Source organism: Knufia obscura (assembly GCF_036327395.1).
Source record: "Knufia obscura strain CCFEE 5817 isolate CBS 148926 chromosome Unknown scaffold_4, whole genome shotgun sequence".
Classification (NCBI taxonomy): domain Eukaryota; kingdom Fungi; phylum Ascomycota; class Eurotiomycetes; order Chaetothyriales; family Trichomeriaceae; genus Knufia; species Knufia obscura.
This window is the reverse complement of record NW_027042690.1, coordinates 1,278,930-1,304,192: the sequence shown is the minus strand read 5'-3', so window position 1 is coordinate 1,304,192 and position 25,263 is coordinate 1,278,930. Positions and strand designations below refer to the sequence as shown.

Here is a 25,263-nt window from a genome sequence, read left to right as displayed (position 1 = left end):
AGACATGTCATATCTCTCTCCTACGTCTGCGCATCCACCAGTTTCGCCTACCGACATAGTTAGCGGACCTCGAAGAAGCAGGACTGTCGGCTTTCAGAGCATCGATCTCGACGAGAAGGAACTTCAAGTAACGACCAGAACAGTCCGAGCGGATTCCGACTCGAGTACCTTCTCAGACGGGCTGGCAACCCCGCGCAAGACTCGTTTCGCAGAAGCAACCTCGGTGCATTCACCAGCAAAAGGACCAGGTGAATACAGATCGCCATTCGCAGATCCTCCAACAGCAATGGCGACCACCGAGCACAAACCTTCTGATGTCGGCTTTGGCTACATTGGGGACAATGGCCCAGTTGAACAACATGCAACAGTACCAGTCTTGTATGGGCCAAATGGGGCGCCGCTGAAGTCTGCCATGAAGACACCAGGCACAACAACCAGGCTCGTCAACCCATTGAGCCCAACCTTCAGGGAAGAACAGATGCTGGAGCGGGAAGAGGAAAAGACTGAAAAGCAACAAGCAAAAGATCTTGTAGGTCACGATGGGCTCTTTTAAGTGAAACGTGTTACTGACTAGCTGCAGAAAATAAAGACCCGAGTGAGGATGGCAAAGATGGGCCTCCGAGGCGTCAGTTTCTCCTGCTCACTGATCGTTCTTTCTATGGTCTCAACGACATTTATGATCTTCAACGCTACAAAAGCCCTTCCATCACGAAATGGTCTTCCAGCTTGGTCGGCGAAGACTAATCCATGGCCGCAAATTGTTGTCCTCACAATCGCTGCAATTTCTCTAGTCTTCTCAGTTGTCGTCATGGCAGCTTATTGCCGAGGCGGCCATCGAAGAGCTGAGAAGGTCGCAGTCTACTACACAATGTTCGCCATGGGCTATTTCGTCTTCAGCATCGTCATGTGGCTTGTTGGCGCTGCTGTGCTTCAAGGCACAAAAGCTAACTCCGACGGCCAAGACATCTGGGGCTGGTCGTGCAAGGACAACAAGCGTCGACAGCTCTTCCAGGATGATGTGCACTACGCCTTGGTCTGCCGGCTTCAAGACTGGGCTCTAGTTTGCTGCATTATTGAAATCGTTGTCGAGATAATCGTCATCGCTATCTACGGCGTTGTCTTCTACCGATTCTACTCGAAGAACCGTCTGAGGAAGTCAATGGACGCTCGAGACAAGGCACGATCCGACCTCTATCTGGCTCAACTTCGAACTCAGTCAGCACCAAATACACCAGGCTTCGCGCACACGCCGCGAACACCACGGTTCCCTACAGCAATGACCGAGATCAGCAAGGAGGATCCTCACTCCGCCGCAGAGAACGGGTACTCACAGCAATCACTTGGCGCATCACCCGCATCCGCGACAACATCCACTCCATTCAAGCTACAAGCACCACCAACAAGAACACCCAAAACGCCACAAGTCGGCTTCGGAGAAGCATCAGTACATACAACGCCATCTCCACCGCTACCATCATCGTCGCCTGAACCTGCAGAGCGCCGGAACGATCACGTGGCTGCCGCACCTGGCGAGCAGGTGTATGATGCAGTGCCGATACCTGGTGCATACGCCCAACCAATGAATCATCAAGGGCCCGGACAAGCCTATTGATTTACATGTCGCCTATGACTTTCTTTTGTTCGGACATATTTACCATCTGCTGCATTTAGCGCACGTATCTTGGGCGGGAATCAAGGATTGATTAGGCTGTAATTAGTGGTTGAATAAGATACCAATGATACCTCTCTGCATTAAGTTCACTCGACCTTGTCCTCTTCACTACTAACTCTTGATCTTGCTTGTGCTGTGAGCGAAGCCCAAGCGCTGTGATAACCAGCTGGGGGTTCGCCTCCATGAACTGTGATGACCCCTTGTTGTCTCAAGTAATCACGATAGAAGACCCTGACGCTCTGACAGGCTGCTGGGCTGCATGCTGTAAGAGTAGGATTCCTAGCACATCCGCTGGCACAGGATTGTCGTACGAACAGGAAGTACCAGTAGATGAGGCTATTCCAAATGCCGAGACTTCGCCGTTCCAGAAGCTCGACGTTCTCTCCGAGGTCATCTTCTAAGCTTTCCACATCGAACCTTTCCAAATTACACTGTCCAGCCTTTGTCATCGCGTTGCAGCTCGCTCCTTATCTCTGCGAAGTACCATCTACAGGAGCTCGAAGTTGTTGGTTTCTAACAGAAGCCAGCCGCACTGTGCAGAGACAGCCAATGGGAACTTTCAACGCATCAGTTTTCCGCATCTCGATCGACGTTGAGAATTACTTCATTTCTATGGATTTGCCATGCAAATCAACAGCTCCATGACGAAAGCTTAGATCGAGCTATATACAAAGAAATGAAGCTGGGCATGGACTGTTGCGGGTCCTCAAGGTCATGACTCGCTTGCCTTGTGGCATTGATCGCCACATATCATTGATAGGGTTTTTGCTCCGGAAACTCAGCTGCACCAAGAGTTGAGGCAATAACATGATACACGGAGTGATGTCCCCAACATCTTGAACGGTGGGTCCCTCTGTTCTTAAATTCATATGTATATTGATATTGTGCCTTGTGACGCTTATGAGAACCAGGCGTCCTCCCTAACTTAGGACTAGTTCGACATATATTGCGCGTCTACCGTAGTACCCGCTTGATACAGCCGTCAAGCTCTATCATCCATCTATCAGATTATGTCCATCATGCCGAAACACTTCAAGAGCCAGAAGTCAGGCTCGCAAGCGAACAGCAGTTCGACGCCGGCAAAGCGTCCAAAGCTCTACGTTCTCGCCACGAAACCTACAACACCAGATGAACCACAGACCACAGAATGGAGTCTCCAGCTCACCGTCCCTCATACTCGGCAAAACATCTCAGCGTCAGCCCCACCGTCCAGGAGCTCCTCACCAAGACGACAACATAAGCGCGGCCTCCTCTCTCACTTCTCACACAAGCACAAAGAGGAGACATCTGTCCGCAATTCGAGTGCACCACCTATGCCATCTACTCAACAAGAAGAGACACTCCTGCCCGACAACCACTACTACTTCTCCCGCCTCTACCCGGATTCCTTCTCCGTCCAACGACCCACAAACACAACCCTCAAAATTTTCCTCTGCTCAATCACCCCAGTTTCTATCCCCACCGACGCCGGAAGAAGAAAGTCCTCAGCCACAAGCACAACCATAAAACGAACCGACAGCAACACTCTCACATCAACACTCATCGACGCGCTCTCCCCCGTCTACGCGACTCACGACTCGACCTCCTGGCTGCGACAAGCGCTCTCCGCGCTGCAGATCGCGGACATCATCCCATCTGTCTCAGCCGGGCTAGACATCAACAAATTTATGGGGTTCGCGACTTCGTTTCTCGAGCAGCACGTTCGGGACAGCGGCAATCATGTAGATGGGACTGCTCTGGTAAAGGAGGTGAATTACTCCAAGATCGCGCGGGAGAATGCACGGCTGAGGAGGATGATGAGTTCTGATGCGACGGATTATGCGGTTGTTGATGCTGGCGCTGGTGTGCAAGACGAGACGATGTATCAAGAGGGACAAGGGGAGGGAGAAGACGTGGACATGTGGAGCACGCCCATTGCTCAAAGCAAACCACAGAAGCGGAACGGTGGAAAGTCCTGGGGCGGCTTCTGGATTACATATGGATCGGGCGGTGTGCCGCGGACAAGAGAGCGAAGTGGTGAGAGGCATAAACGGGAACCGTGGGAGAGGAGTGATCCGTATGGTGGGTTGATGTAGATGGCTTTCAAAGTTTACTTCCAACATTGCGGCTACGTTCTTGGAGGCCCAAGGATCGAATGTTCATATAGCAGCCGACTGTGCTGCATTCCTTCCCTCCTTACCAGGCTCCGTCGTCGGAGCATGAACCTGTCGATATCCACCACAAGCGAGCACGCTTCGATACCAGGTAGTTCAGTTTATCGCAGGCTTGCTGAATCGGGTTCAACGTTCGCGTTTGCATAGTCACTTTTGCAATCAAATTCAACAATCAGTCAGTTAGTCACTCAACCTGTCACTCAGCACTGTTTCACTCTCAGCACACCATGATATATCTTACTCCCAAAAATGGACCACAAAAGCATCACACAAACCACACCGCACCTCACTCCCATGGCCGAGTTAGGTGCACCGGTCTACCGACCGTTCTGCGCTCAACTAAGCCATCTCAGTCTACATACTGCATGACCCGCTTTCGTTTCAACAGCCTGCGGGAATTCAGTCCAGGTCTCACGGCGGGGGAGTTGCTCTCAGGCTACAGTAGTAGTAGGTAGTCTGGAGTTAAGTCCCGCTGTGTTGTGAAGTGAGCCTGGGGAGATGGGAGGCATGGGGTGATGGTGGTGGGTGTTGGTGTGGTGTGAGAGTGCTCCCCTATCTTCACATTCTGCACATTCTACACAAAAGTACAGGTGAGTCTGTAGGCGTAGATATAGTTGTAGTTGTAGATCCTCCTCCACTTCATTACCGAAAGCACACTAGAATTCATTTTTGTTCTTTTTGCATGCGACTTCTTGCACTGTCGCATAGGCTCGCAGTAGTTACTCACAGTAAAGGTATCTTCGCATACTATTGTTCAGTTCTTTCTCTCTCACTAGCAACAAGGCTGCATTACTTGCGGTAGTGCTTTAGCAATTATGGCTCAGACGTAAGCATCTCGCTTTGGATTTTATGGTATAGCAGTCGGTATTGACCGCCTCACATGCACCCCATAGAGTGGTATTGTGTAGCTCTTCGATCTAAGCATTCCATATAACGACTCGCCCATCGACACCACTCGTGCTGAACTGCTGGACACCCGACGCACTACCAGAAAATACCCTCAACGTACTAATCGTATTCTGATGGGTAGTAGTCAACTGCGTATCATCCTTCGCCTTACCCCTCAGATCCATCTGTCTGAACATGTTCCTCGCAGAATCTTCAACCGCAGCACCAGCACCTGGTCCTTTTTTGCTCTCGACTGAACCGACGAGTTCCCAGCCTTGTTCTCCGCCTCGGAAACGGTACGGTTCACAGTCGTAACCTGCTGCTAGGATCTCGGCCTCACCGTTCCAGATCAGACTTGTGAAAGGGAGGTTCTGGGTGCTGATGCTGATTATTGCTCGGGGTGGTTGCTCTGGGCCGCTAGGGTAGACGACTGTGATGCTGCTGTCGTGGGCGGCAAAGGCCAGCGCATCACCGGTGGGAGAGAAGGAGACAGCGTGGATCCAGCCGGCGGAGTCATTGAGGTACTCGCCACAGACAGTATTGAAAGGCAATCGCTCGCCCCAGACGCTTGGCTCGGGTCGGTCATCGATGCCCTTGATGAAGCCGGAGAAGACCCTGGCGTGTGAATCTGTCGAGCCAGCTGCGAGAAGGACGGAGTTGGGGTGCCAGGCGAGAGTGGTGATTGTGCTTCGAATTGGCTTCTTGAGGTGCTTTGAGACCCACCAGTCGTTCTCTTCCTCGAAATAGCAGACTGCGATTATGCGGGCGCCGGAGCCAACGGCGAATTTGCGCTCGGAGGGGGACCAGCGGACGAAGGTGGCGGCGCGGTTGATTCGGAGGAGGACGAGGGTTGGTTTCCAGCCTGTTGGGGAGGGTTCCCAGACGTAGGCGTTGCGGTCTGTGAATGTGTTAGTGGTGGTTCGGTCTGTAATTGTGGCTAGAGCGGACCTTGTGAGCAAGTGACAATCATGCCACTGTTGGGCGCAATGTCTACACTTGTGACGGTCTTGTCGTGGCCCTTGAGTTCATCTTTCAGGACGAATTTGTTGCCGGAGCGGTTGTAGAGCTCGACGTTGTTGTCCTTTGCGACGGCTAGGGTCTGCCTGTCGGATGAGAAGGAGTGGTCGGCGATGGGGTGGTGGAAGAGATGGTGCACTTCAGGGGCTGCCATGGTTGGATAGAGGCGATAGGAGACTCTCGACTACCGCTGGTTGAGTAGAAAAGTAGGTTGGTAAGAGTGCAAGACTGTAGGCCTGGTAAAGCTTACTCTACGAGTAGTGGGATGTGCTCGAAGGTGCGTAATGGCCTCGGCGTAAATGGGACCGACAGCGGTGAACGGAGCTAAGATCCTATCACGTGACGGGAGGTCGTCGTGAGCGCTTCAAGCACTAATCTCTACCGTACAGGCGCTCATCTTGACTGTCTGGGGCGTGCCTACCAAGGAATACAAGTGTCGCTACGAGCTTCTGAAGGTTCATTGATATCTTATAACTTCAAGAGTGAAGACCTATCACATCCAATCTACGTTTCCATGCCTCAGACTTCTCGCGCAGAGGGTTCTGAGTCTCCAGGCCTTCTCTATCCTTAAAATGCTCTCTGAATTCACCCGTTAATCTCTGTGCATCAGCGAGTCTCTCTTTGTCACAACCGAACCCCTTTTGCTTCCAACCTCAAGTGGGTGTGCGACGATGCGCAAATTGACTACTGCAGCACTACGAATATAAGTTAACGAACTGGCGAGCTGAACTGAAAAAACTGTCCGCCATACCTGCCAGGTCCTGAGAATATGTGGTCAATGGAGACTATCGTCGTATAGAGGCCGAGGGATACGAGAACAAATATCCATCGGTCACAACGTATGCAGTCTCGGTATCGCATTCCTTTACGCTCGGTTCGTGCTTGCTACCGCATTTCTGATTGTGGCGCGCTTGTTGAATGTCATCTGTAACGACCATATTGACAGCAAAACAATCATATTTTCATGTCCCCCGAGTTTCCAGTACATTATCGAAAAACGTAAGAGGAGAGTAGAAGCCAGAAGGAAAATCTGATAAGTCTTTTTGTTAGTTGCAATCGGCATGACCGAGTGTGCTTCTCACATTGATTATTGAACGTTGCGCCAAATTCATTCAGAGGTATGGCATCAAAATCCGTCAGAAAGTCGTAAGAAGCGTGCCCACTACCGTCCTCGGCAGACGCTTCTGTGTTTCCAAGGACGATGCTCAGAGCTTTCGCTACTTTTCCAGCTTCCGCAGATGCCGTACTCATTTGAAGCCAAATCTTGTGCGAGATCGTTAGTCGTTGTCGAATCTCTTCAGCCCTAGGCGACCGCGTTGTCTGTCCTGCAGTCTCGGGCAATTCAAATTTATCGACGTCTTGAAGGTAGAGACAGAGCACGCTCGTTGCGAGGAGAACATCCTGGTTGAAAATATGGGTGACCTTCCATCTAAGCTGACACAAACGACCAAATGGCTGAGACTCTTCGTGAAGCATCTGTTGAAACGACAGAATCTTGAGTGCGGAATCTAAACAAATTCGCACCGACTCCATGTCCCGCTCTTGAGACTGTCGAGCTGGGTAGCTGATCAAAGCTCTCCGGTACAGGAGGATGCGTGCTTTGTAGTAGGTCGTTTCTACACTTACCCGCTGTACCACAAGGGTTGGACTATCCGTGATGGGATGTGGCATAGTTTCCCACCGTAGTATGGGCGGAATAGCACGATCGTGCACGTCTTTAAGAAGTGCATCGACCTCGATGACCTTGTCGTAGGAAGGGGGGTTAATATCAGTGTTGACGTCGCAAATCAAGCCGAGAGCTGATATCAGTCGCCCTCTTGCAATAAGAGGGAGCACCGGCGTCCATTCTGTTTCTGGCCTCGGCGGAGGCATCTCGGTCGTGTCCTCGTCAAAATCACAGTCGCGCAGATTACGGGGCTGTTTTGTATCGATGTGCCTATCTGTGGCACTTCGAGGAAGGCCCATTTCCAAGGAGAGAACGAGATCTAATTGAAGGATTGTTAGCCAGATGCGTCTACGGATCTCACCCTCGAATGGAGAGATTCCAGGAAAGTGGTCTGGGTCCCGGTGATAGCCCATGCGCATTGCAAGATGCAGTATCATACTGATCAAAAGCCAGCCGTCAGTAGCGCCATCTTTCAAAAGTACAAACTCTCCAGTAAGGACCATTATGAGGGTTTCCAGGATATATGGTCCTCCCGTCGTATACCTGGCCAGAATAAGACACTGAACGGCCTTCTCCCGGAAGGCATCCTTCATGGTGAGATATTCCGCCTTGAGCGATTCAGCTTGTCCGTCGGTGATGTCAATGGTGAAGGTCTGCAACTGCGCAGCAATATATAACATGGAGTACATGAGACCGATCCAAGCGATAGAAGTTGCAGACGGATCTTTCCAGAAGGTTTCGTACTGGTCAAATGTCAGACTGCTTGTAATCGGCCAGGTTGAGAACCCACCTCTCGGAGAAACTTCTTGCCATGGATGAGATCTACGACACACAGTCAATGCCCCTGAGAGCGAAAAGAGAGCTTAGTTGTACTGACACGGAGTGATATGGTAGGAATCGAAGTGAAGGGCCATGAGGCGGTCAACAACTGGACGAGGAGGAACAGCAGCCAGTATTTCGTCTCGAGTTGCATGACGGTTCGGGCCATAGAACAAGTGTGAACCGCGTGGAGCCTTGCTATCAGTGATCACGTCCTCCTTCAATCCTCTGATTTTGGTAAGAATGGCCTCCCAATGGACACTCTGGACATAGCTGGTTCCAGACTCGCGCAACTTTAGGGTGCCAGGGTCTGCCGGGGATGCAGCTTCATCTTGGGATTTTCTTGGTCTCCAGATCTCAGGGAACACTTCTGCGGATGATAGCGAGCTTGGTCTGGGCGATTCTGGTGCGGGCGGACTTGGGAGTGAATGGCCTTTCATGAGCGTCACGACTAGGCTCTCCAGTTCAGAGATTCTGCCATGGAGGCTGGTGGATTGTCGCGGAGCAACGGACCGCTGAGCATCGAGCGTAGAAGGAGGTGTCGTCGCGTAATTGCAGGAGTCAGTGAGATTACGCCTTGAGCAAGCTCCGCATGGGTGCTGTCGGTCGCACCTCAGCCTGGCGAAGGTAAGCGTGCGCGACTTCGTGATGGCTATCGAGCACGTACTTTCGGTGTCTGCAAGGGTTGCAGGAAAGCTGGACTTTGTCTCTGCGTCGATTTGGCGGCGGACGCGGACGTTGAGCATTATCGGCCATGGTGTGCCTGCATTGAGGCGCTCGCGAAGCTCAACCTCGCACGGCGATCCGGGTGTGCCCAAAACAGAATTGTGCCCTGGTCCGCTCTCAAACAGACTCACAGCCACTCCAAGAAGAGGAAGGAGACGTCTGGCGGCGCAAACCGAGAGGCAATGGAGAAAGCAACGATAGTTCGACCATCCGACCCTCCGCTTCGACCGTCCGTGCCGTCCACGACGCCAAGGTGTCATAATGCTCGACCGTATATGCCTGCTCGTCCGACCCTCCGCGTCCGCTCGCTTTCCTACCTCCCCTGCTATCTCCACTTTGGCTCCGCATTTACGAACCATTTCGCGGATTTAACAGCTGGCACAATCAGTCCGTGCCTTTAAAGAACTATAGCCATGACTTTCCTACAGGATCTTCTTCGTTCGGACGTTGTCCGGCCGCCTACGCTGTCTTCGAATATACAGCAAGCAAAGCCCGACACCGGTGAATCAATACACGCCAATATCCCAGAGTCACACCAGCCTCGATAACACAGCATGGCGGCCGACTTGAAATCCGCCCATGAGAAACTGGCCGTATTGGAAGACGGCCACCATGACCAACAATCTAGCGAGCCTGACCAAACAGCAATTGAACAAGAGACAAAGGACAATGTCGTCGACTGGGACGGGCCAGACGATCCCCAAAATCCGCGGAATTGGCCAGCATGGAAACGCATGACTCAAGTCGTCCTCGCCAGCGCTTTTTTGCTCACTGCGTAAGGCAGCTCCTACGCTCCTTGAACGAAGCGAATCCCGTACTGACTGCTACACATATAGCAACCTCGCTGCGACAATGTTTGCACCTGGAGCTGCCGCGCTTGCTAAGGAGTTCCATATCACGAGTCCCACCATTGTCAGTCTCACCGTGTCCATTTACCTCTGCGGCTTCGCCATTGGGCCAATGTTCATTGCCCCGCTGTCCGAACTTTATGGACGGCTGGTGATCTACCACACCTGCAATGTCATTTACATTGGCTTCATCATCGGATGTGCGCTGGGCAAAAACACCGGCATGTTTCTCGTTTTCCGATTCCTTGCCGGATGTGCTGCTTCGGGTCCATTGACAGTTGGCGGAGGAACCGTCGCCGACGTCGTCCCGCCAGCTCAGCGTGGGAGAGTAATGTCTCTGTTCTTCATAGGACCACTTCTGGGACCAGTAGGTGGCACTATCCCACGCATACCGTCATGACACTGACAATTTTTCAAGGTCTTGGGCCCAATTATTGGTGGATTTGTGTCGGAATCAATTGGCTGGCGATGGACTTTTTGGATCATCGTAATCCTGGTGAGTAGAGCACAACCCCTACTATTCTCGAGTCGCTGACGGTTCGACCTAGGCAGGAGTAGCATTTGTCATATCAATCTTCTTCCTCCACGAGACCAATGCCGCCGTGCTGCTAGGATGGAAAGCTACTCGCCTCCGGAAAGAAACTGGCAATCTTGCTCTGGTTTCGAAAATGGATCGAGGCCTGACCCCCCGCCAGCTATTCCTCCGCGCTATTGTTCGACCGACAAAGCTTCTCATCCTGTCACCAATCGTGCTCCTCCTTTCCCTCCTGTGCGCGTTCGTTTTCGGCCTCCTCTTTCTGCTATTCACCACGTTTCCTACGGTCTTTGAGGAACAATACAGCTTCTCCGCGGGCGTTTCCGGCTTGTCATATCTCGGCGTTGGAATTGGAATGGCCGTCTCTCTCGGAGTCTTTGCCGCCTTGAGCGACAAGCTGCAAAAGGCACTTGGAGATTCGCCCACACCTGAAGGACGCCTGAAGCCCATTATGTGGGTCATGCCCGCCGTGCCCGTCGGCATCTTCTGGTATGGCTGGGCAGCCGAGAAGCAGGCTCATTGGATCGTGCCCATCATCGGCACCTCCTTGTTTGGATTCGGTTCTCTCTGGGTCATAATGCCCACTCAGCTCTACCTGGTAGATGCTTTCGGCGCTGAGGCTGCCGCCTCTGCGTTGGCTGCGAACGTGATTCTCCGACTTCTTGCTGCAGCTTTCATTCCATTGGCAGGGCCGTCTTTGTATGCAGACCTAGGACTTGGGTGGGGGAATAGCGTCCTAGGTTTTATAGGCGTGGCTTTTCTTCCAGCGCCATTCTTCTTGTATCGTTACGGAGGATGGCTTAGGGAGCGTTTTGCTGTGAAGCTATAATATCCCATGTTGAGGTAGAGGTATTATAGAGCTTTCACCATTTGCAGCGCTTTTCACGAAGAGATTGTCGCGACTTCCTGCTGTTTCATTCCATGCATAACCAGGTATCGAGAATACAGTAGATTTGATGTCTCCACTAGAAAGGATAGCCTTAACCACCAGCAGTCCTCCTCTATCAGCTTTCTTGTGAAGGTAGTTCTACCAAAGACAATTCTAGATTCGGCCAGTTTCCTTATACATGTTCTCAAGTAATTGCCGAGAGTTCCTGGCCTGAACCCGCCCTCAGCTGCTAGAAGCGCGTTGGCGTGGAATGAGATTCGAGTTTTGGCATCAATTCCCAGGTCACCAGCACGTTCGTACAAGGTACGAAGGATCACGAGGACATCCTCTGCAGTGGCCTCTACCTTCTGGAATGTGAGCTGCTTGATGAGTGGTGGCTGCACTTCTCTTGCAAGGCCTGTCCAAAGCGACTTTTCAAGGTTGGTTAGCGATGATAGCTCTCTCGAACACGCAACAGCATAGGAAACTTACTTTGAATACCTCGAATGCGCCAACCGAAGACGAAGGAGATCACGCGTTATGGTTATGAAATCTGAGTCTCCACCTTTCCTTGTTCAAGTTCCCGCACTCTTGCTCTCCGTCTCTTTGTGACGCTAAGAGAACTTTTTGAAGATTCAACTCGGATCTGCTTCAAGTTATCACCAAGTCTGTTCGTAGATACAAGTCTCGAAGTCACGCGACTCAATAATGCTGTACATATGACGACAGTGACTTCATCTACTAGGCAAATACGCTTACTGCGATAGCGGATATATACCAGACGCCAGCGAGATGGCTGCGCGACCACCACCTCCTCTGCAGAAAGCTGCGCCAAACCAAGCAGCGAATGCTGGAGCGCCGAATCAGACACTATATGTCAGAAACCTCAACGACAAGATCAATCGAGAGGATCTGAAGCGCTCTCTGTATATGCTCTTCTCAACTTACGGGCCTGTTCTCGACATCATTACTTGCAGAAGGAGTGGGAAGGGCAAGCAGATGCGAGGTCAGGCACACGTCTGCTTTCGCGATGTCCAGACCAGTACACAAGCTATGCGCGCATTGCAGAAGTTCGAAATATTTGGCAAGGAGATGGAGATCACGTATGCGAGAGGCACGTCAGATATCATACCCAAGCTGAGAGGGACTTTCGAGCCGCCCACTGCCCCCACTGCCACTACAACAGAGTCCACGGACTTGCAGAAGTCTATATTCAATGCACCGCCATCAGGCATACCAGCTAAGCCAGTAACGAATGGTCTCACGCCTGCGGCAGACGGCGTTCCGCATGGCACGAAGAGAACGCGAGAAGAGGTTGAAGAGGAAGAGGAGGAAGATGTTGCCATGGAGGAGGACGAGGACGATGCTCCTATGGAGGAAGATGATGATGACTGAGCAGCATTTACGAAAAAGATCGAAGTACTGCTGGTCGCCGTCATATTCCATGAAAGCACAATGAGAAGCGTGATCAAGGACACGCCACGACAGATCTTGCGCCAAGTAGAAGGCAAAGTCTCAGCTATTTCGCAAGCTTGACATTGCCGCTGGCCCTCAGTCGAGGCTATGCACTTGTGAAAACATCAGCTGGCACGGAAAGACCGACGGCAGAGCCTATGATCCCAAACCAGAGGAGAAGATATTGCAAAGGAGAAATCTCGTTGTCTGGTCGGACTGTCTCCAGGGCTTCTTGCGTTCTGCAAGGATGGATGAAGAAAGCAGGCATGTCGCTTATAGGGTGATTCTGTGCCCATCAGCTTACAGTTTCTAGGTCAGAGTAGGATACGTACCGCAATGCTTATGCCGCCAAGCACTCCTATCTGACGAAGGCCGTCTCTCGAAGTAGGGGACACTATCACAGCATACACCTGGTCGAGTGCTGTGGCAGATGTTGGGGCTTGTGAGGAGAAGCTGAACCAGAGAACGGGCACTTGATAAGTGGGAGACAGCACGATAGAGAAGTCGATCGTTATGCTGGAGGTTGGATAATTGCAAGCACGATCAAATGTCTCCTAAGACATGCATTAGAATGTGTGGAACAAGACAAGGGCAGCCAATTACTGAATCATCCTGCACAAGCTCATCAGGGTCCGAGTCTGTGTCTTCACGATTACTTGTCGCAGGAGTTTCGTTTCTTCTCTGTTGAATCTGCAATTCGTGTCCGGTCCATTTCATGTTCAGCCAGCTGCTGCCTGTCAACTTTTCTTCGCAGAGTCGTGTCAGCTCCTCGCCAGCTTGAAAGAATTCATCTCGAGTCAGACTTGGGTAGGCTACAACCATGCTGTGGTACGTAGCATGTAGATCAGCATTAGACCAGGCCAAAGGATCCATTGACCTGCGATCCGATACAGTGTTTGTTCATGGAGTTGCTGCCTCAGGCAATACATCTTGCGGAGCCTCATCGGCGGCAGGCAAGCACGAGTGACGCGACTGCCTCAATACTCTAGTCAGTATGCAGCACAAATACACTGTTTCAATCATTTCCAGCTAGCAAGCAAGACCCAAGTTGAAGCGCAAGTTCTGTTTCCCACATTTTCCCGCTGCAACAAGCGATAAAGATCCGGCTCCAGACATACAACTCCCAGATCAACCGGCACAATGAACCACCATCCGCAAGCTTGGGGCAGAGTGAGTTGTTCCCATACCTGTTCACGAGAAGGTACTGACAGCACTATCAGCCTCGAGATGATGTGTACGGACCGTACGACCATTCGTACATGCAATCGTCGATGCCCAAGACACATACACAATCGCCGGCAGTAACAGGTACATCAGTGCTAGGCGTCAAGTTCAAGGATGGAGTGGTAGTAGCGGCCGACAATCTGGCCTCATACGGCTCCCTCGCCCGATTCACAGACGTCAAGAGAATAAGGACGTTCCCACCGAATAGTGTCATTGGCTTCGGCGGCGATGTATCAGATATGCAGTACCTCGACCGACTACTACAATCCCTCGACATAAGAGAGAACTATCTCTCCTCTACAGAGCACGTCCTCAATGCAAAGAACCTACACACATACCTAGCGAAGGTCATGTACAAGAGACGGAGCGATTTCAACCCGCTATGGAACATGATGCTGGTGGCGGGTTTCGACGAAGACGACAAACCATTCCTGGCAAGCGCAGATCTACTCGGCACCACTTTTTCAAGTCCTACACTCGCTACAGGATTCGGCGCACATTTGGCTCAACCACTTCTGAGAAGACTTATGCCCGACGAAGAGGAGAGCGTGCCAAATGTCACCAAGGAACAGGCGGTTGAGGCGGTCAAGGCATGCATGAAGGTCCTGTTCTACAGAGATGCTCGGAGTATGGACAAGTACAGCATTGCAGTCATCACCAAGGACGGTGTTGATCTCAACGAAGATGTGAAGCTGGAGAACCAGAGCTGGGCTTTTGCTGATCAGATTCGAGGCTATGGTACCCAGGTGAACTAGAGCAGGCTTCATTGCTCTGGTGTTGGTTTTCGGCGTTGCTAGGCACGGTATGAATGGTCTGCGGTAGCATCTGAATAATGACTATGGCCAAAATAGGCACATGATAGTTTCCTGTGGTCAAGCCCCCTAGGGATGTGAACAGAGACTGCTCTCCCTGCGGCGAAAAATTGATGCCTCAGAGACAAGGATGGAAACCTGCCGAAGATCAAGGGTCTTCCTAAATTCCGGCCGAAAGTATGAGATCAGTTGCTCCTTCCGCATGCTCTTTTTGTTTGCCTTCCCTCCTGCTGTCACTAATTATTGATACACTGCTATACGCAATACTACGCATTTTGTTTGTTGTTCTTTCTCTAACTGTTCAAGGGAGATAGTTTTTTGAAGCTCCCAATTTCTTTACTATTCTCTCGTCCTTCAGTCGGTGCAAATTAGCATATTCCGCGAAGCGATTGTTTGAGTCATGGCCGACGCCATAGTCAGCACACCAGTTGCACAACAACCACAACCAGCACAACCTCAGCGAGGCAACAGACAGCGAAGAGGCAGAGGCGGAAGGGGCCGGGGCAGGGTCAACGACAGATCGACCGATCATTCAAGCACGCAAACGCCACTGCAACAAGTACAACAGCCTCAAGTCGCCAGCAGGACGACTGGTAGGAGATTTGGGGGCCAGCTTACCCAGCCTGACGTTTCATCTGGTCTCAGCGCACAAGCCGCAGCATTTATACCTTCGTCAGTGGCGCCGACACCCTCCAGAGCAGCAACACGAGCGCCGCAGTCCACCTCAACCACCCCCGCCCGCAACACAACGAAATCGAGCCAGACACTCACACGTCAGATATCACGTTCCACAACCCCTGACCTCGCCACTCGACTCCATGAAGATATCTCCCATAACATATACGAATGCGCAATCTGCTCAAACGAGGTCGGCCGAAAGTCGAAAATATGGTCGTGTGGCACCTGCTGGACAGTCTTCCATATTGGCTGCATAAAGAAATGGTCAAAGAACGAGGGTTCCGCAGTCCATAGACCTCGAGGAGAAGAGAATGGAGACGACAACATTGGCAAGCAATGGCGTTGCCCTGGCTGCAATTTGCCCAAAGAGGTTTACCCATCTGCCTATACATGTTGGTGTGAGAAAGAGTTGGACCCGAAAGTCATAACAGGTCTGCCACCTCACTCATGTGGCCAGACCTGCGGAAGAGATCGCAAATTCCCGAAAGCGTGCCCTCATCCGTGTGATCAGCTCTGTCATGCTGGTCCGTGTCCGCCGTGTACAAGCATAGGTCCTGTTCAGAGCTGCTTCTGCGGGAAACAAAGCTCGACACGGAGATGTCTGGAAACAGATTACGAAGCAGGATGGAGTTGTGGCGAGGTTTGCGGCGACATCATGCCCTGCGGTGAGCATACTTGCCAAAGACCTTGCCATGAAGGCGTCTGCGGCGCTTGTACAGTGCAGGTGCCTGCCAAGTGCTACTGCGGGAAGGTCGAGAAGACTATACCTTGTAATGAACAAGCAGACGAGAAGGAGAGCTACGACTGGCTTGGCGTCTTTGACTGTGGCCAGACTTGTGATCGAGCTATGGATTGCGGCAAGCACGCCTGTCAGCAGAATTGCCATCCTCAGCAAGAAGAGACACCGCATTGCCCGAAGTCGCCCGATGTTGTGACACATTGTCCCTGTGGCAAGACGAGCCTTGCCGAATTGTCAACCACCGAGCGGACTGCTTGCACTGATCCTATACCAGCTTGCTCGAAACCTTGCGGGAAGAAGCTAGGATGTGGTCATCCATGCTCAAAGAGCTGTCACACTGGGGAATGCCCACCTTGTCTGCGGAAGATACCCATCAAATGTAGATGCGGGCGCAATACCTTCGAGACGACATGCTTTGGTGGTTATGGTGAACCGGAGCCGCCCTGGTGCATGCGGACATGCCGTCACACACTAAACTGTGGTCGACATGAATGTGGTGAGCGATGCTGTCCGGGTGAGTCTCTTGCTGCACAGCGCCTGGCTGCAAAGCGCAGTAAGAAGCAATCCCTGTTCGACGCTGCACCTGTCCGAAGGGAAGATTTCGAGGCCGAGCACATTTGCACACGCCCTTGCGATCGACCTCTAAAATGCGGCAACCACAACTGCACCGACCTTTGTCATAAAGGCCCTTGTGGTTCCTGCAAAGAAGCTATTTTTGACGACATCGCTTGCGACTGTGGTCGAACAGTCCTGCAAGCACCATTACCATGCGGTACTCGACCTCCGACCTGCAACTTTCCTTGTCAACGTCAGAAGTCTTGTGGTCATCCTCAAGTCGCACACAACTGCCACACCGAAGAAGAAGAGTGCCCGAAATGTCCCTTCTTGACGGAGAAGCCCTGTCTGTGTGGAAAGAAGACACTCAAAAACCAGCCATGCTGGCGAGCCGATGTGCTCTGCGGCTTGGTTTGTGGAAACTGTCTCAAATGCGGTAGTCACGCATGCAGAAAGACCTGTCACCGACCAGGAGAATGTGAAGATGCACACGTACACTGTCAGCAAGAATGCGGCAAGCCGAAGAAGACATGCGGTCATCCTTGCGAACAGCCATGTCATGCACCTTCGACGTGCAAAGAGGAGAAGGCATGTCCGTTCAAGATCATCATTACCTGTGATTGTCAACGCAAGAAAGAGGAAGTCAGATGCAATGTCCGAGCTGGCGTACCAGATCCTCCTGGTCGACAGAACTCGCTGAAGTGCGATGATGAATGTTCTAGGCTGGAGAGGAACAGAAAGTTGGCGGTTGCCTTGAACATTGCAGACGACCACATCGATGATCATATCCCATACTCGACTACGACGCTGAAAATGTACGTCGATAACGTCGCCTGGTGTCACGAACAAGAAGAGATTCTGCGTATCTTCGCAGCTGACGAGGACGAAAAGCGATACCGCTTCAGGCCCATGAGAAATCGACAACGAGCGTTCATCCATAGCCTCGCCGAAGATTTTGGCTTCGACGGCGAGAGCGTGGATCCCGAACCTCACCGCCATATTGTACTCTTCAAGACACCCAAGTTTGTGGCGGCACCCATGAAGACGCTAGCGCAAGCTGCTAGGATCAAGCGTGCGCAGCTCAGCGTCGCTACACCTGTCGCTCGCCCTTCGACTCCAGAGTCACGGGCCAACGAAGTCAAGCTGCCGGAATACAACGGTCTCTTGCTCAAGAAGCCACGTTTCGCATTGACGGAAGATGAGCTCAGACCCATCATTCGTTCGGTCGCGCCAACAAACGACTTCGACATCGTCTTCCTCTCTTCCATTGATGGTATAGCACTACTTCCGCGAAACGAGTGGAATGGACAGGAACAGACGCAGACTCTTCTAGAGACACTACAGCCGATAATATCAGCTGCTGTTTCTCGCGAAGGTTTGGCGTCATCGGCCATCCTATGTGAGTACGATGTCACCTCCACACATGCTGAGCCAAGGGTTCTTCATGAAGCAGGACAAACTACCACATCAAGCACTGCAGCAGGAGGCTGGTCACAAGTCGCAGCTAAGAGATCAGCCGCCATGGCTGCACCGACTATTGCGCCGGTTGGTCAGAGATCGAGCTTCACTGTTCTAGGGAGCAAGCTTGCCGAAGCAAAGAAGAAGAAGGAAGAAGAGAAGGCTATGGAGAAGAGGCGGAAGGAGTTGTTGAAGCAGGAGGTCGTTGAGGATTGGAGTGCTGAGGTTGATAGAGAGGAGGAGGAGAAAGCGAGATCTGGACAGACAAGCCCGCAGTTGCCCGAAGTTGCTGCTGATGGTATCTGAAGCAACTTGCTCAGGTGGGGGACGGCTAGATACAACGCAGCAGGCGTGTGAGCATATCGAGCTAGACTACTTATCAAAGCACGTTTAGCTTACCTCCGATCGTTTTCGCTGTTGTTTCCAAATCATCTGGTGGATTGTACAGTACCCTATTTGCCTGACTGTGACAGTCCACCACGCCTAAATAGACTTTCAACATCGTATCCAATTCGTCATGCATTTGAACCTCGGCTGAACGTGACCTCACTTATAGTGAGCTTCATATACGCTCGATCAGGCGCTGACGACGTGATTCCATCCGTAGTATATTTCATAGACAGACACTTTGCATAACACCTCATTACCTGTAGTTTTCTCGCGCAGCGCCCTAATACCACGCTCCCACAGTACACTGCCGCTCCAACAGAGCAAGTCAGCCAGCCAACAACCCAAGCACGATGTCCGGCGGAGCATCCTACCTCGACGACGCAGTCGCCAAAATCCAAGACGATGACGCCGGAAGCGGTCGAACGCAAGGGCAGGGACAAGCGAAGATCACTTTCTACATCGATATTGTTAGTCCGTTTGGGTATTTGGCTTGGTGGATGTTGAGGGTGAGTTAGTTACTTAGTCCTGTCTGTGGAACCCCCTTCAGTCATTCTGCAGTGTGATACAGCACAGTACAGCACAGCATCCCTGCCTCCCAACCCTAGCGATATGACTCAGAATGAGGCAGTGTGTGCACGTTTGCCGATCGCACACACGTGCTGACGGTACTAATTAGAACTCCCCCACATTCAAAAACGTCCAAATAACACCGCTCCCCATCCTCCTCGGCGGCCTCCACAAACAATGCGGCAACCTCGCCCCAATCCTAATCAAGAACAAAAAGGAGTGGATTAACCGCGAGCGAGAGCGGTGGGCCGAGACATTCGCTATCCCGATTCGCGATGGTGCGCCGCCGGGTTTTCCGGTTAGTACGGTTGGTGCTATGAGGGTTCTTACTGCGTTGGGGATGGAGGACAATCTTGAGAGGGGGGTGTACGAGAGAGTCGTGGATGTTTTTTGGGCTGCGCTGTGGTGTCCACAGTCCCCTGTTCTGAAGAACGCGAAGGGGAGAGGTGAGGGTGGGGAGTTCGATGTTAAGAGTCCGGAGGTGTTGACTGCGTTGTTGGGCAGTGTAGATGGGATTGATGAGGATCGCGCGAGGGAAATCGTGAAGAGGACGGGCGAGAAGGATGTGAAGGATAGGTTGGTGGGGAATACGAATCTGGCGTTTGAGAGGGGGGCGTTTGGGATGCCGTGGTTTGAGTGCGAAAACTCGAAGGGGGAGAAGGAGGGGTTTTGGGGGTTTGATCATTTGGGACAGGTTGTGAGGTTTTTGGGGTTGGATGAGAGGGGGGATTTGGGGAGGAGTGGGAGGGGATTGAGGGCGTTGTTGTAGGATGGGTGGGCGGAAGTTGTTGTTTTGTGGTTTGGACGGCCGCGAGCGGATTAGGTTTATTTTTGGGTGTGATGGTGGGATGTATGAGTAATGTAATGGTTAGTGAACTGCTGATGCTGTGAGGTAGGGGAGGCGAGCTTTTCGTGGTAGCTGGAGTATGGTAGCTGTGTCATATCACTGTATTGGAAAGTAGATGAAATGCTAGCAAGGCACATGCTGTCCATGCCAGGTTCGCACTGATGCCTCCTATTGAGTTTTTGGTGGATGTACTAGAGCTCGGTATGGTTATATTATACGTGTAATATGCCTCCATACTCGTCTCAGTCCCCAACACATTACTGGCGGTGGTACTTCCGACCTGTACCTCTGTCTGCGTACTCGCCCAATCTCTCACAAATCCATAGAAATCAGTGGTTAGGCTCGGCGCGGCGCAATAAGTCCTGCTCACTGCGCTGACATATTCAGAGGGGAACCAGTGGTGTCCTTCTATTCCACCGTGCTGCTCGAAGCATGCTTGACAGCCTAGTACGGAATCGAGAAAGGGATAGGTTCTGCAATAGCATGTTTGTTGGTCTGTAAGGGCTGTCTCTAATTGTGGGTCTGAGTATGGGATGAGACCTGCGAAAGTGCGGTTTGTATTTTGGAAATAGCAGTTTGCATTTATGCTTGACTGGCGTTTGCAGGGGGCTTCGTCGATTAAGTAGGTTGGGCGGGGTGTGGGAGTAGAGGTCGAGGTGGAAGTACTGGAGGCCTGCCGCTTGTCGTAGGTGTGGATTGCGGAGTTGTAGGGTAGGTAGCAGTAGTTGTTGAGCTCTTGGTCAAGTATCGTCAAGCCTGCTTCGTAGTCCGGCGTGTGATAGAATCGGGAAATGTAGTTGGCGTTGGGGAACACTGGATAGGTATCGTCGCCTGTCCAGGCTGGGGAGGCTGAGGAAGATGTGCTGCTTAGGGTGTACTCGTAAGGAGTGAACGCGTAATTGTCGCTGGTAAAGATCGAGGTGCCAGACTCCAAGGCTATTGGAGCGGAGGGAATGCTCATATTACTGTTTGTGTTTGCATAGCACGACCGGCGCACTTACTTTCAAGACGATGAGTACAGTCTTTGAGAGCATGCAGTTGGGGCCGCCTGAGTCACAGGAGGAAGATTACGGCTGGTCACAAATCATGAAGTGCGCTTTGTATGGGCTCCCGTAGTCAGCTTCCGCCTCGAGGCGGCATTTGATCGAGTATACCCTATCACACAAGTAGCCGAGACGAATCGTCCTTCCCTCCACTACATTCGCAATATGACAAGTTGTATCCCACTTGCAATGATCTACTGCAGAGCGAGGTGTATATTGAATAGAGCGCAGAGATGCCTGTTGCTTCCTAGTATCATCTCAGTACATTCATCGGTATCAACTGCCTCAGCCGTATTGAAGGGCGTTTCATCTAGTCGGACAGCTGCTTTAGTCACCGTGCCTGCCCTTCAGCTAAGAAGTGCTTTCATTATATCAAGCCTTTCGCCTTCATCCTCTCCGTCACAGCATTCACGTCTATCACAATCTCAGCCTTCCTGACCTTGAGCTTTGAGTTCTCCTCTCTCAACCAGAATGTCGACATAGCCTGTACCGTGTACCAGTCCTTCTCGGGGTCGTCTCCCTTGACTAACCAACGTGTAAGAGCGGGCTGATACAGCTTGTCTGGAGCAATGAAGTCGAAGTCTGGAATCTCGTGCGTCAAGCCATCTAGAGCGCCATACTGCATCTCGAACATGGCTGAAGCTGTAGGCTTCCCTGTGATGGGTGGGTTGTTCCCGTAACGGATCTCGATGTCGTCTGTGAAGGTATCATCTACGACGCGCTTAGCATCGAGGGAGGCGGTGCCGTTGGGTCCGTGGACTTCGCTGAGCCATGCTCTGAGAGCTTCTCTAGTGGTAAGATCTGGGTTGATTGTAGCCATGGTTGGTAGTTCTTGGCCCTAAGTTCGGTAAGACTGATACTTGTATGGGAGGACATGGTTCAAGGGAGGGAGAGGCATCTTATATCGCTCTCAGAAGTCGGTCGGAGTATCACGAAGCACTACGCTGGCGGCTAGGAATTAGTTTGAGGTTAGTGTTGCATACGTAGTGGGCACCGTTCATACGTGGCATTATTCACCTGCAGAAGCGAGAGCCGATCAAGGCCGAGGCGCCTGAACGGTTCTGTTTGTCGTGAGTCGCCGCTGTCTTGTGAGAACGGAACATGACTACGGTTCGCCTAAATGTGGCATTGACAGGATATGGACACAAGCGTGATAAGGAACGAGTAGCCGAGCTAGTCGCAACGCAGTTAGCAGTCACGTGACCCCGTCGCTTAACCTGCCAAATTCATCCAGGTCACCTTGATCCTTCGCTCAGAGCTTCTCATCGTTCTGTTCTGCTTCCTATCTGGCCATCAGCTTCCGTTTGTTCCTCCTAGAACGTATAATACAGTCAGACATGAACACAGTCGACGTCATCTACGATCCATAATGTCTAGATCACATGCTCGAACTAAGACTGGCACGACATCGAGGTCTCGCCCGTTTACAGGAAGATCAAGACCAAAAACTGCTGCCACATCCACGGGCTATGGATACTTCGGCAACGACATCCTTTGTGCAATCTCTGAATCCCGTGGCATCTCGCCAAGTGTCGGCCTCGCTTTTGTAAATCTATCTACTTGCGAAGCTGTTCTATGTCAATTTACCGATACTCAAACATTTGCTCGAACATGTCACAAACTCAAAGTCTTTAGTCCTACTGAAATCATCTATGCATGTACCGCTACTGACTCGAAGTTGTTATCGATTGTACGGGAGAATCTAGAAGTTGAGAAGAACAATGTATTGATGACGCAAATCGACCGAAGATACTGGTCAGAAACTACTGGCCATGAGTACCTTCGACAACTAGCTTTGCCAGATGATTTGGAGGCCTTGAAGCTATCACTGGCTGGGAGTTATTTTGCTGTTTGCTGTTTTGCTGCTGTTTGTTCGAACAAGGTGAGCTTCTGAGAGTCGCTAACGTGGTCAGGTGCTTCGGTTCATTGATCTAGGGATGCACCAGATTTTCGCGGCGCAGTCCTTGCGTATCAAATTCGAGTCGTCGGAAGGGGCCATGATGATCGACCTCTCCACGATTGCCAACCTTGAGCTTGTACAAAATCTACAGAATGCTAAATCAAAGCACTGTCTTTTCGGTCTACTCAATGAAACAGGCACCAAAATGGGTGCTCGACTACTGAAGAACAACGTCCTACAGCCATCAACAGATAGAACCAAAATTGAACAGCGATGGGCGGCAGTCAATGAGCTTAGCACCAAAGAAGAACTTTTCTTCGGCATCAGAGAGGGTGAGCGCACCGTCAGAAGAGCCTATGTCATGTTCTAATGTGGACATAGAGCTAAAGCAATGTGTGGATACAGACAAAGCACTTGCCAATGTATGCGGTAATACGATGTGATGGATAAGCTGACTTGTGGAAGTTAGTTCTGCTACCAAAGAACATCGATTTCCAATATATGGAACAATCTGTCAACAATGTCCTTATGCTCAAGTCCTTCGTCGATTCTATCAAACCCATCTGGCAATGCCTGACAGGAGTGTCAAGCGATGAACTGTTGAAGATCAGAGAAGTACGAATACAAGCCAGCTGCAATCGCCGATGCTGATACAGGATAGCTATGTAGTCCCGAAAACTATGCCGAAGTACAGGAACTGATCTACTATGCACTTAGCCCGGATGTGACGTACTCGCAGAACCAGACTGATCTGAGGAATCATCGCGTTTTCGCAATCAGGGTACGTACACGGAGCACAGAAAGAGTTGCTCAGCTGATGAGGGCAGGCCGGGACGAACGGCTTTCTAGATGTCGCACGTCAATCGTACAACGAGTTCATTGGCGATGCGAGAGAGTTGGTAGACCAGTTACAAGGTGAGTGCGGTTCGTCCTCGCGTGGTGTACAATCTGCTAAGATTTCAGCACAGCACGAAATACCCCTCGACCTGAAGTACGATACTGCTCGGCAATTCTACATCAAAATCAAAGCAAACGAGCTTGAGTTGGCTGCCACTCCACCGGATATCTTCGTCAACGTTGTCCGCAAAGGCAAGGTAATCGAATGCCAGACGCTAGACTTGATCAAATACAATCAAAAGATCAAAGATGCGCACAACGAAAGTATCGCAATGAGTGATAGCAGTATCCAAGAACTCATTACCGCAGTACGGACCAAGATTCATCCACTCTTCAAGATCAGTGAAGGCTTAGCTTTGCTCGACCTCCTCACATCTTTCGCCTGCCTTGTTACGGCTCAGTCGTACGTGCGACCCGATATCTCAAGCGAAACTTTAGCCATCAAGTCAGGAAGACATCCGATCCGCGAGAAGATACAGAAGGAGGAATATGTACCTAATGATGTATATGCAACCCAGCAGCACAAACGCTTCCAAATCATTACTGGCTGCAACATGTCTGGCAAATCAACCTACATCCGCAGTATTGCTCTCGCAACCATCATGGCGCAAGTCGGCAGCTTCGTCCCAGCCGAGTATGCATCCTTTCCCATCACATCGCAGATATTCGCCCGTGTGGCTACAGACGACTGCATGGAGGCTAATGTCTCGACTTTCGCATCTGAGATGCGCGAAATGGCATTTATCCTTCGCAACATTGAGGCACGATCACTTGTGATTGTAGACGAGCTCGGTCGAGGCACGAGCACAACAGACGGTTTGGCTATTGCTATCGCCATCTCGGAGGCGCTGATCCAGAGCAAAGCGTATGTTTGGTTCGTTACGCACTTTCGCGATTTGCCAAGGATCCTCGCTGAGCGACTTGGTGTCTACAATATGCACATGGGCGTCGATATCGACCCTGATTTCAGCAGGATGAGGATGCGCTACAAAGTGTCCGAGGGTAGGGAAGAGCAGAAATTCTATGGCCTGACGCTCGCTCAGCTTGTCGACTTACCGGAGGAGATGATGGAGATAGCTGTTGGCGTCTCGAAGGACCTGAACACTCGAAACAACACGAAGCAGGGCAATCTCGGGCCGATCGCGATGGCTAAGAGAAGAAAGCTAGCAGTGCATATGCGGGAAACAATAACACAAGCAAAAGAAGGCGCGCTTGAGAGCGATGAGCTTTTGACCAGAATGCAGAGGCTGCAGCGAGAATTCCTTGTAAGGATGGCAGCAATTGACGCGGAGCTGTCTACAAGCGAGAACCCTTCAGGTCAGCAAGCTGGGGAAGCTGAAGTTCAAGAGGGCACGCCTGAGCTTGAAAGTGATAATGTGAGTTCTGACCAAGTTGGGAGCGAAGGTGGTGCTCTGAAAGACGGGAAACCACATGGCATGCCTCTGTCCAACACGAAAACACCTTGTCCAGATCTATGCCGCTCACTGTGAAGACCGAAGAGAGGAA

At 51.4% G+C, this 25,263-nt stretch overlaps 12 protein-coding genes across 12 annotated transcripts; 8 read left to right on the top strand and 4 right to left on the bottom strand.

The window, feature by feature from the left end:
* Positions 1–4: 4 nt before the first annotated feature.
* On the top strand, positions 5–1,612 carry PMZ80_004429 (uncharacterized protein; the record flags this gene model as incomplete). Its single annotated transcript, XM_064872854.1, has 2 exons — positions 5–529; positions 581–1,612. 2 exons carry the CDS (start codon positions 5–7, stop codon positions 1,610–1,612), a joined length of 1,557 nt encoding a protein of 518 aa, XP_064731512.1.
* A 1,079-nt stretch (positions 1,613–2,691) lies between these two features.
* On the top strand, positions 2,692–3,747 carry PMZ80_004428 (uncharacterized protein; the record flags this gene model as incomplete). Its single annotated transcript, XM_064872853.1, has 1 exon — positions 2,692–3,747. One exon carries the CDS (start codon positions 2,692–2,694, stop codon positions 3,745–3,747), a length of 1,056 nt encoding a protein of 351 aa, XP_064731511.1.
* Positions 3,748–4,742: 995 nt separating this feature from the next.
* On the bottom strand, positions 4,743–5,884 carry arc1 (ARP2/3 actin-organizing complex subunit Sop2; the record flags this gene model as incomplete). The annotated part of the gene is made up of 2 exons (XM_064872852.1): positions 4,743–5,611; positions 5,662–5,884. 2 exons carry the CDS (start codon positions 5,882–5,884, stop codon positions 4,743–4,745), a joined length of 1,092 nt encoding a protein of 363 aa, XP_064731510.1.
* Positions 5,885–6,692: 808 nt separating this feature from the next.
* Positions 6,693–8,971, bottom strand: PMZ80_004426 (uncharacterized protein; the record flags this gene model as incomplete). The annotated part of the gene is made up of 5 exons (XM_064872851.1): positions 6,693–6,760; positions 6,813–8,139; positions 8,187–8,218; positions 8,274–8,701; positions 8,790–8,971. 5 exons carry the CDS (start codon positions 8,969–8,971, stop codon positions 6,693–6,695), a joined length of 2,037 nt encoding a protein of 678 aa, XP_064731509.1.
* Positions 8,972–9,495: 524 nt separating this feature from the next.
* Positions 9,496–11,153, top strand: PMZ80_004425 (uncharacterized protein; the record flags this gene model as incomplete). Its single annotated transcript, XM_064872850.1, has 4 exons — positions 9,496–9,716; positions 9,778–10,156; positions 10,208–10,285; positions 10,338–11,153. 4 exons carry the CDS (start codon positions 9,496–9,498, stop codon positions 11,151–11,153), a joined length of 1,494 nt encoding a protein of 497 aa, XP_064731508.1.
* Positions 11,154–11,900: 747 nt separating this feature from the next.
* On the top strand, positions 11,901–12,587 carry PMZ80_004424 (uncharacterized protein; the record flags this gene model as incomplete). Its single annotated transcript, XM_064872849.1, has 2 exons — positions 11,901–11,905; positions 11,960–12,587. 2 exons carry the CDS (start codon positions 11,901–11,903, stop codon positions 12,585–12,587), a joined length of 633 nt encoding a protein of 210 aa, XP_064731507.1.
* Positions 12,588–13,787: 1,200 nt separating this feature from the next.
* Positions 13,788–14,626, top strand: PRE4 (Proteasome subunit beta type-7; the record flags this gene model as incomplete). The annotated part of the gene is made up of 2 exons (XM_064872848.1): positions 13,788–13,817; positions 13,868–14,626. The coding sequence occupies 2 exons, from the start codon at positions 13,788–13,790 to the stop codon at positions 14,624–14,626; spliced, it is 789 nt and encodes a 262-aa protein (XP_064731506.1).
* A 2,559-nt stretch (positions 14,627–17,185) lies between these two features.
* On the top strand, positions 17,186–18,419 carry FAP1 (FKBP12-associated protein; the record flags this gene model as incomplete). Its single annotated transcript, XM_064872847.1, has 2 exons — positions 17,186–17,190; positions 17,303–18,419. 2 exons carry the CDS (start codon positions 17,186–17,188, stop codon positions 18,417–18,419), a joined length of 1,122 nt encoding a protein of 373 aa, XP_064731505.1.
* Positions 18,420–18,853: 434 nt separating this feature from the next.
* Positions 18,854–19,839, top strand: PMZ80_004421 (uncharacterized protein; the record flags this gene model as incomplete). The annotated part of the gene is made up of 2 exons (XM_064872846.1): positions 18,854–19,009; positions 19,180–19,839. 2 exons carry the CDS (start codon positions 18,854–18,856, stop codon positions 19,837–19,839), a joined length of 816 nt encoding a protein of 271 aa, XP_064731504.1.
* Positions 19,840–20,008: 169 nt separating this feature from the next.
* PMZ80_004420 (uncharacterized protein) lies at positions 20,009–20,878 on the bottom strand (the record flags this gene model as incomplete). The annotated part of the gene is made up of 1 exon (XM_064872845.1): positions 20,009–20,878. The coding sequence occupies one exon, from the start codon at positions 20,876–20,878 to the stop codon at positions 20,009–20,011; it is 870 nt and encodes a 289-aa protein (XP_064731503.1).
* Positions 20,879–21,327: 449 nt separating this feature from the next.
* PMZ80_004419 (uncharacterized protein) lies at positions 21,328–21,780 on the bottom strand (the record flags this gene model as incomplete). Its single annotated transcript, XM_064872844.1, has 1 exon — positions 21,328–21,780. One exon carries the CDS (start codon positions 21,778–21,780, stop codon positions 21,328–21,330), a length of 453 nt encoding a protein of 150 aa, XP_064731502.1.
* Positions 21,781–22,897: 1,117 nt separating this feature from the next.
* MSH4 (MutS protein msh4) lies at positions 22,898–25,247 on the top strand (the record flags this gene model as incomplete). The annotated part of the gene is made up of 6 exons (XM_064872843.1): positions 22,898–23,192; positions 23,242–23,282; positions 23,326–23,475; positions 23,522–23,641; positions 23,688–23,775; positions 23,824–25,247. 6 exons carry the CDS (start codon positions 22,898–22,900, stop codon positions 25,245–25,247), a joined length of 2,118 nt encoding a protein of 705 aa, XP_064731501.1.
* Positions 25,248–25,263: the final 16 nt, after the last annotated feature.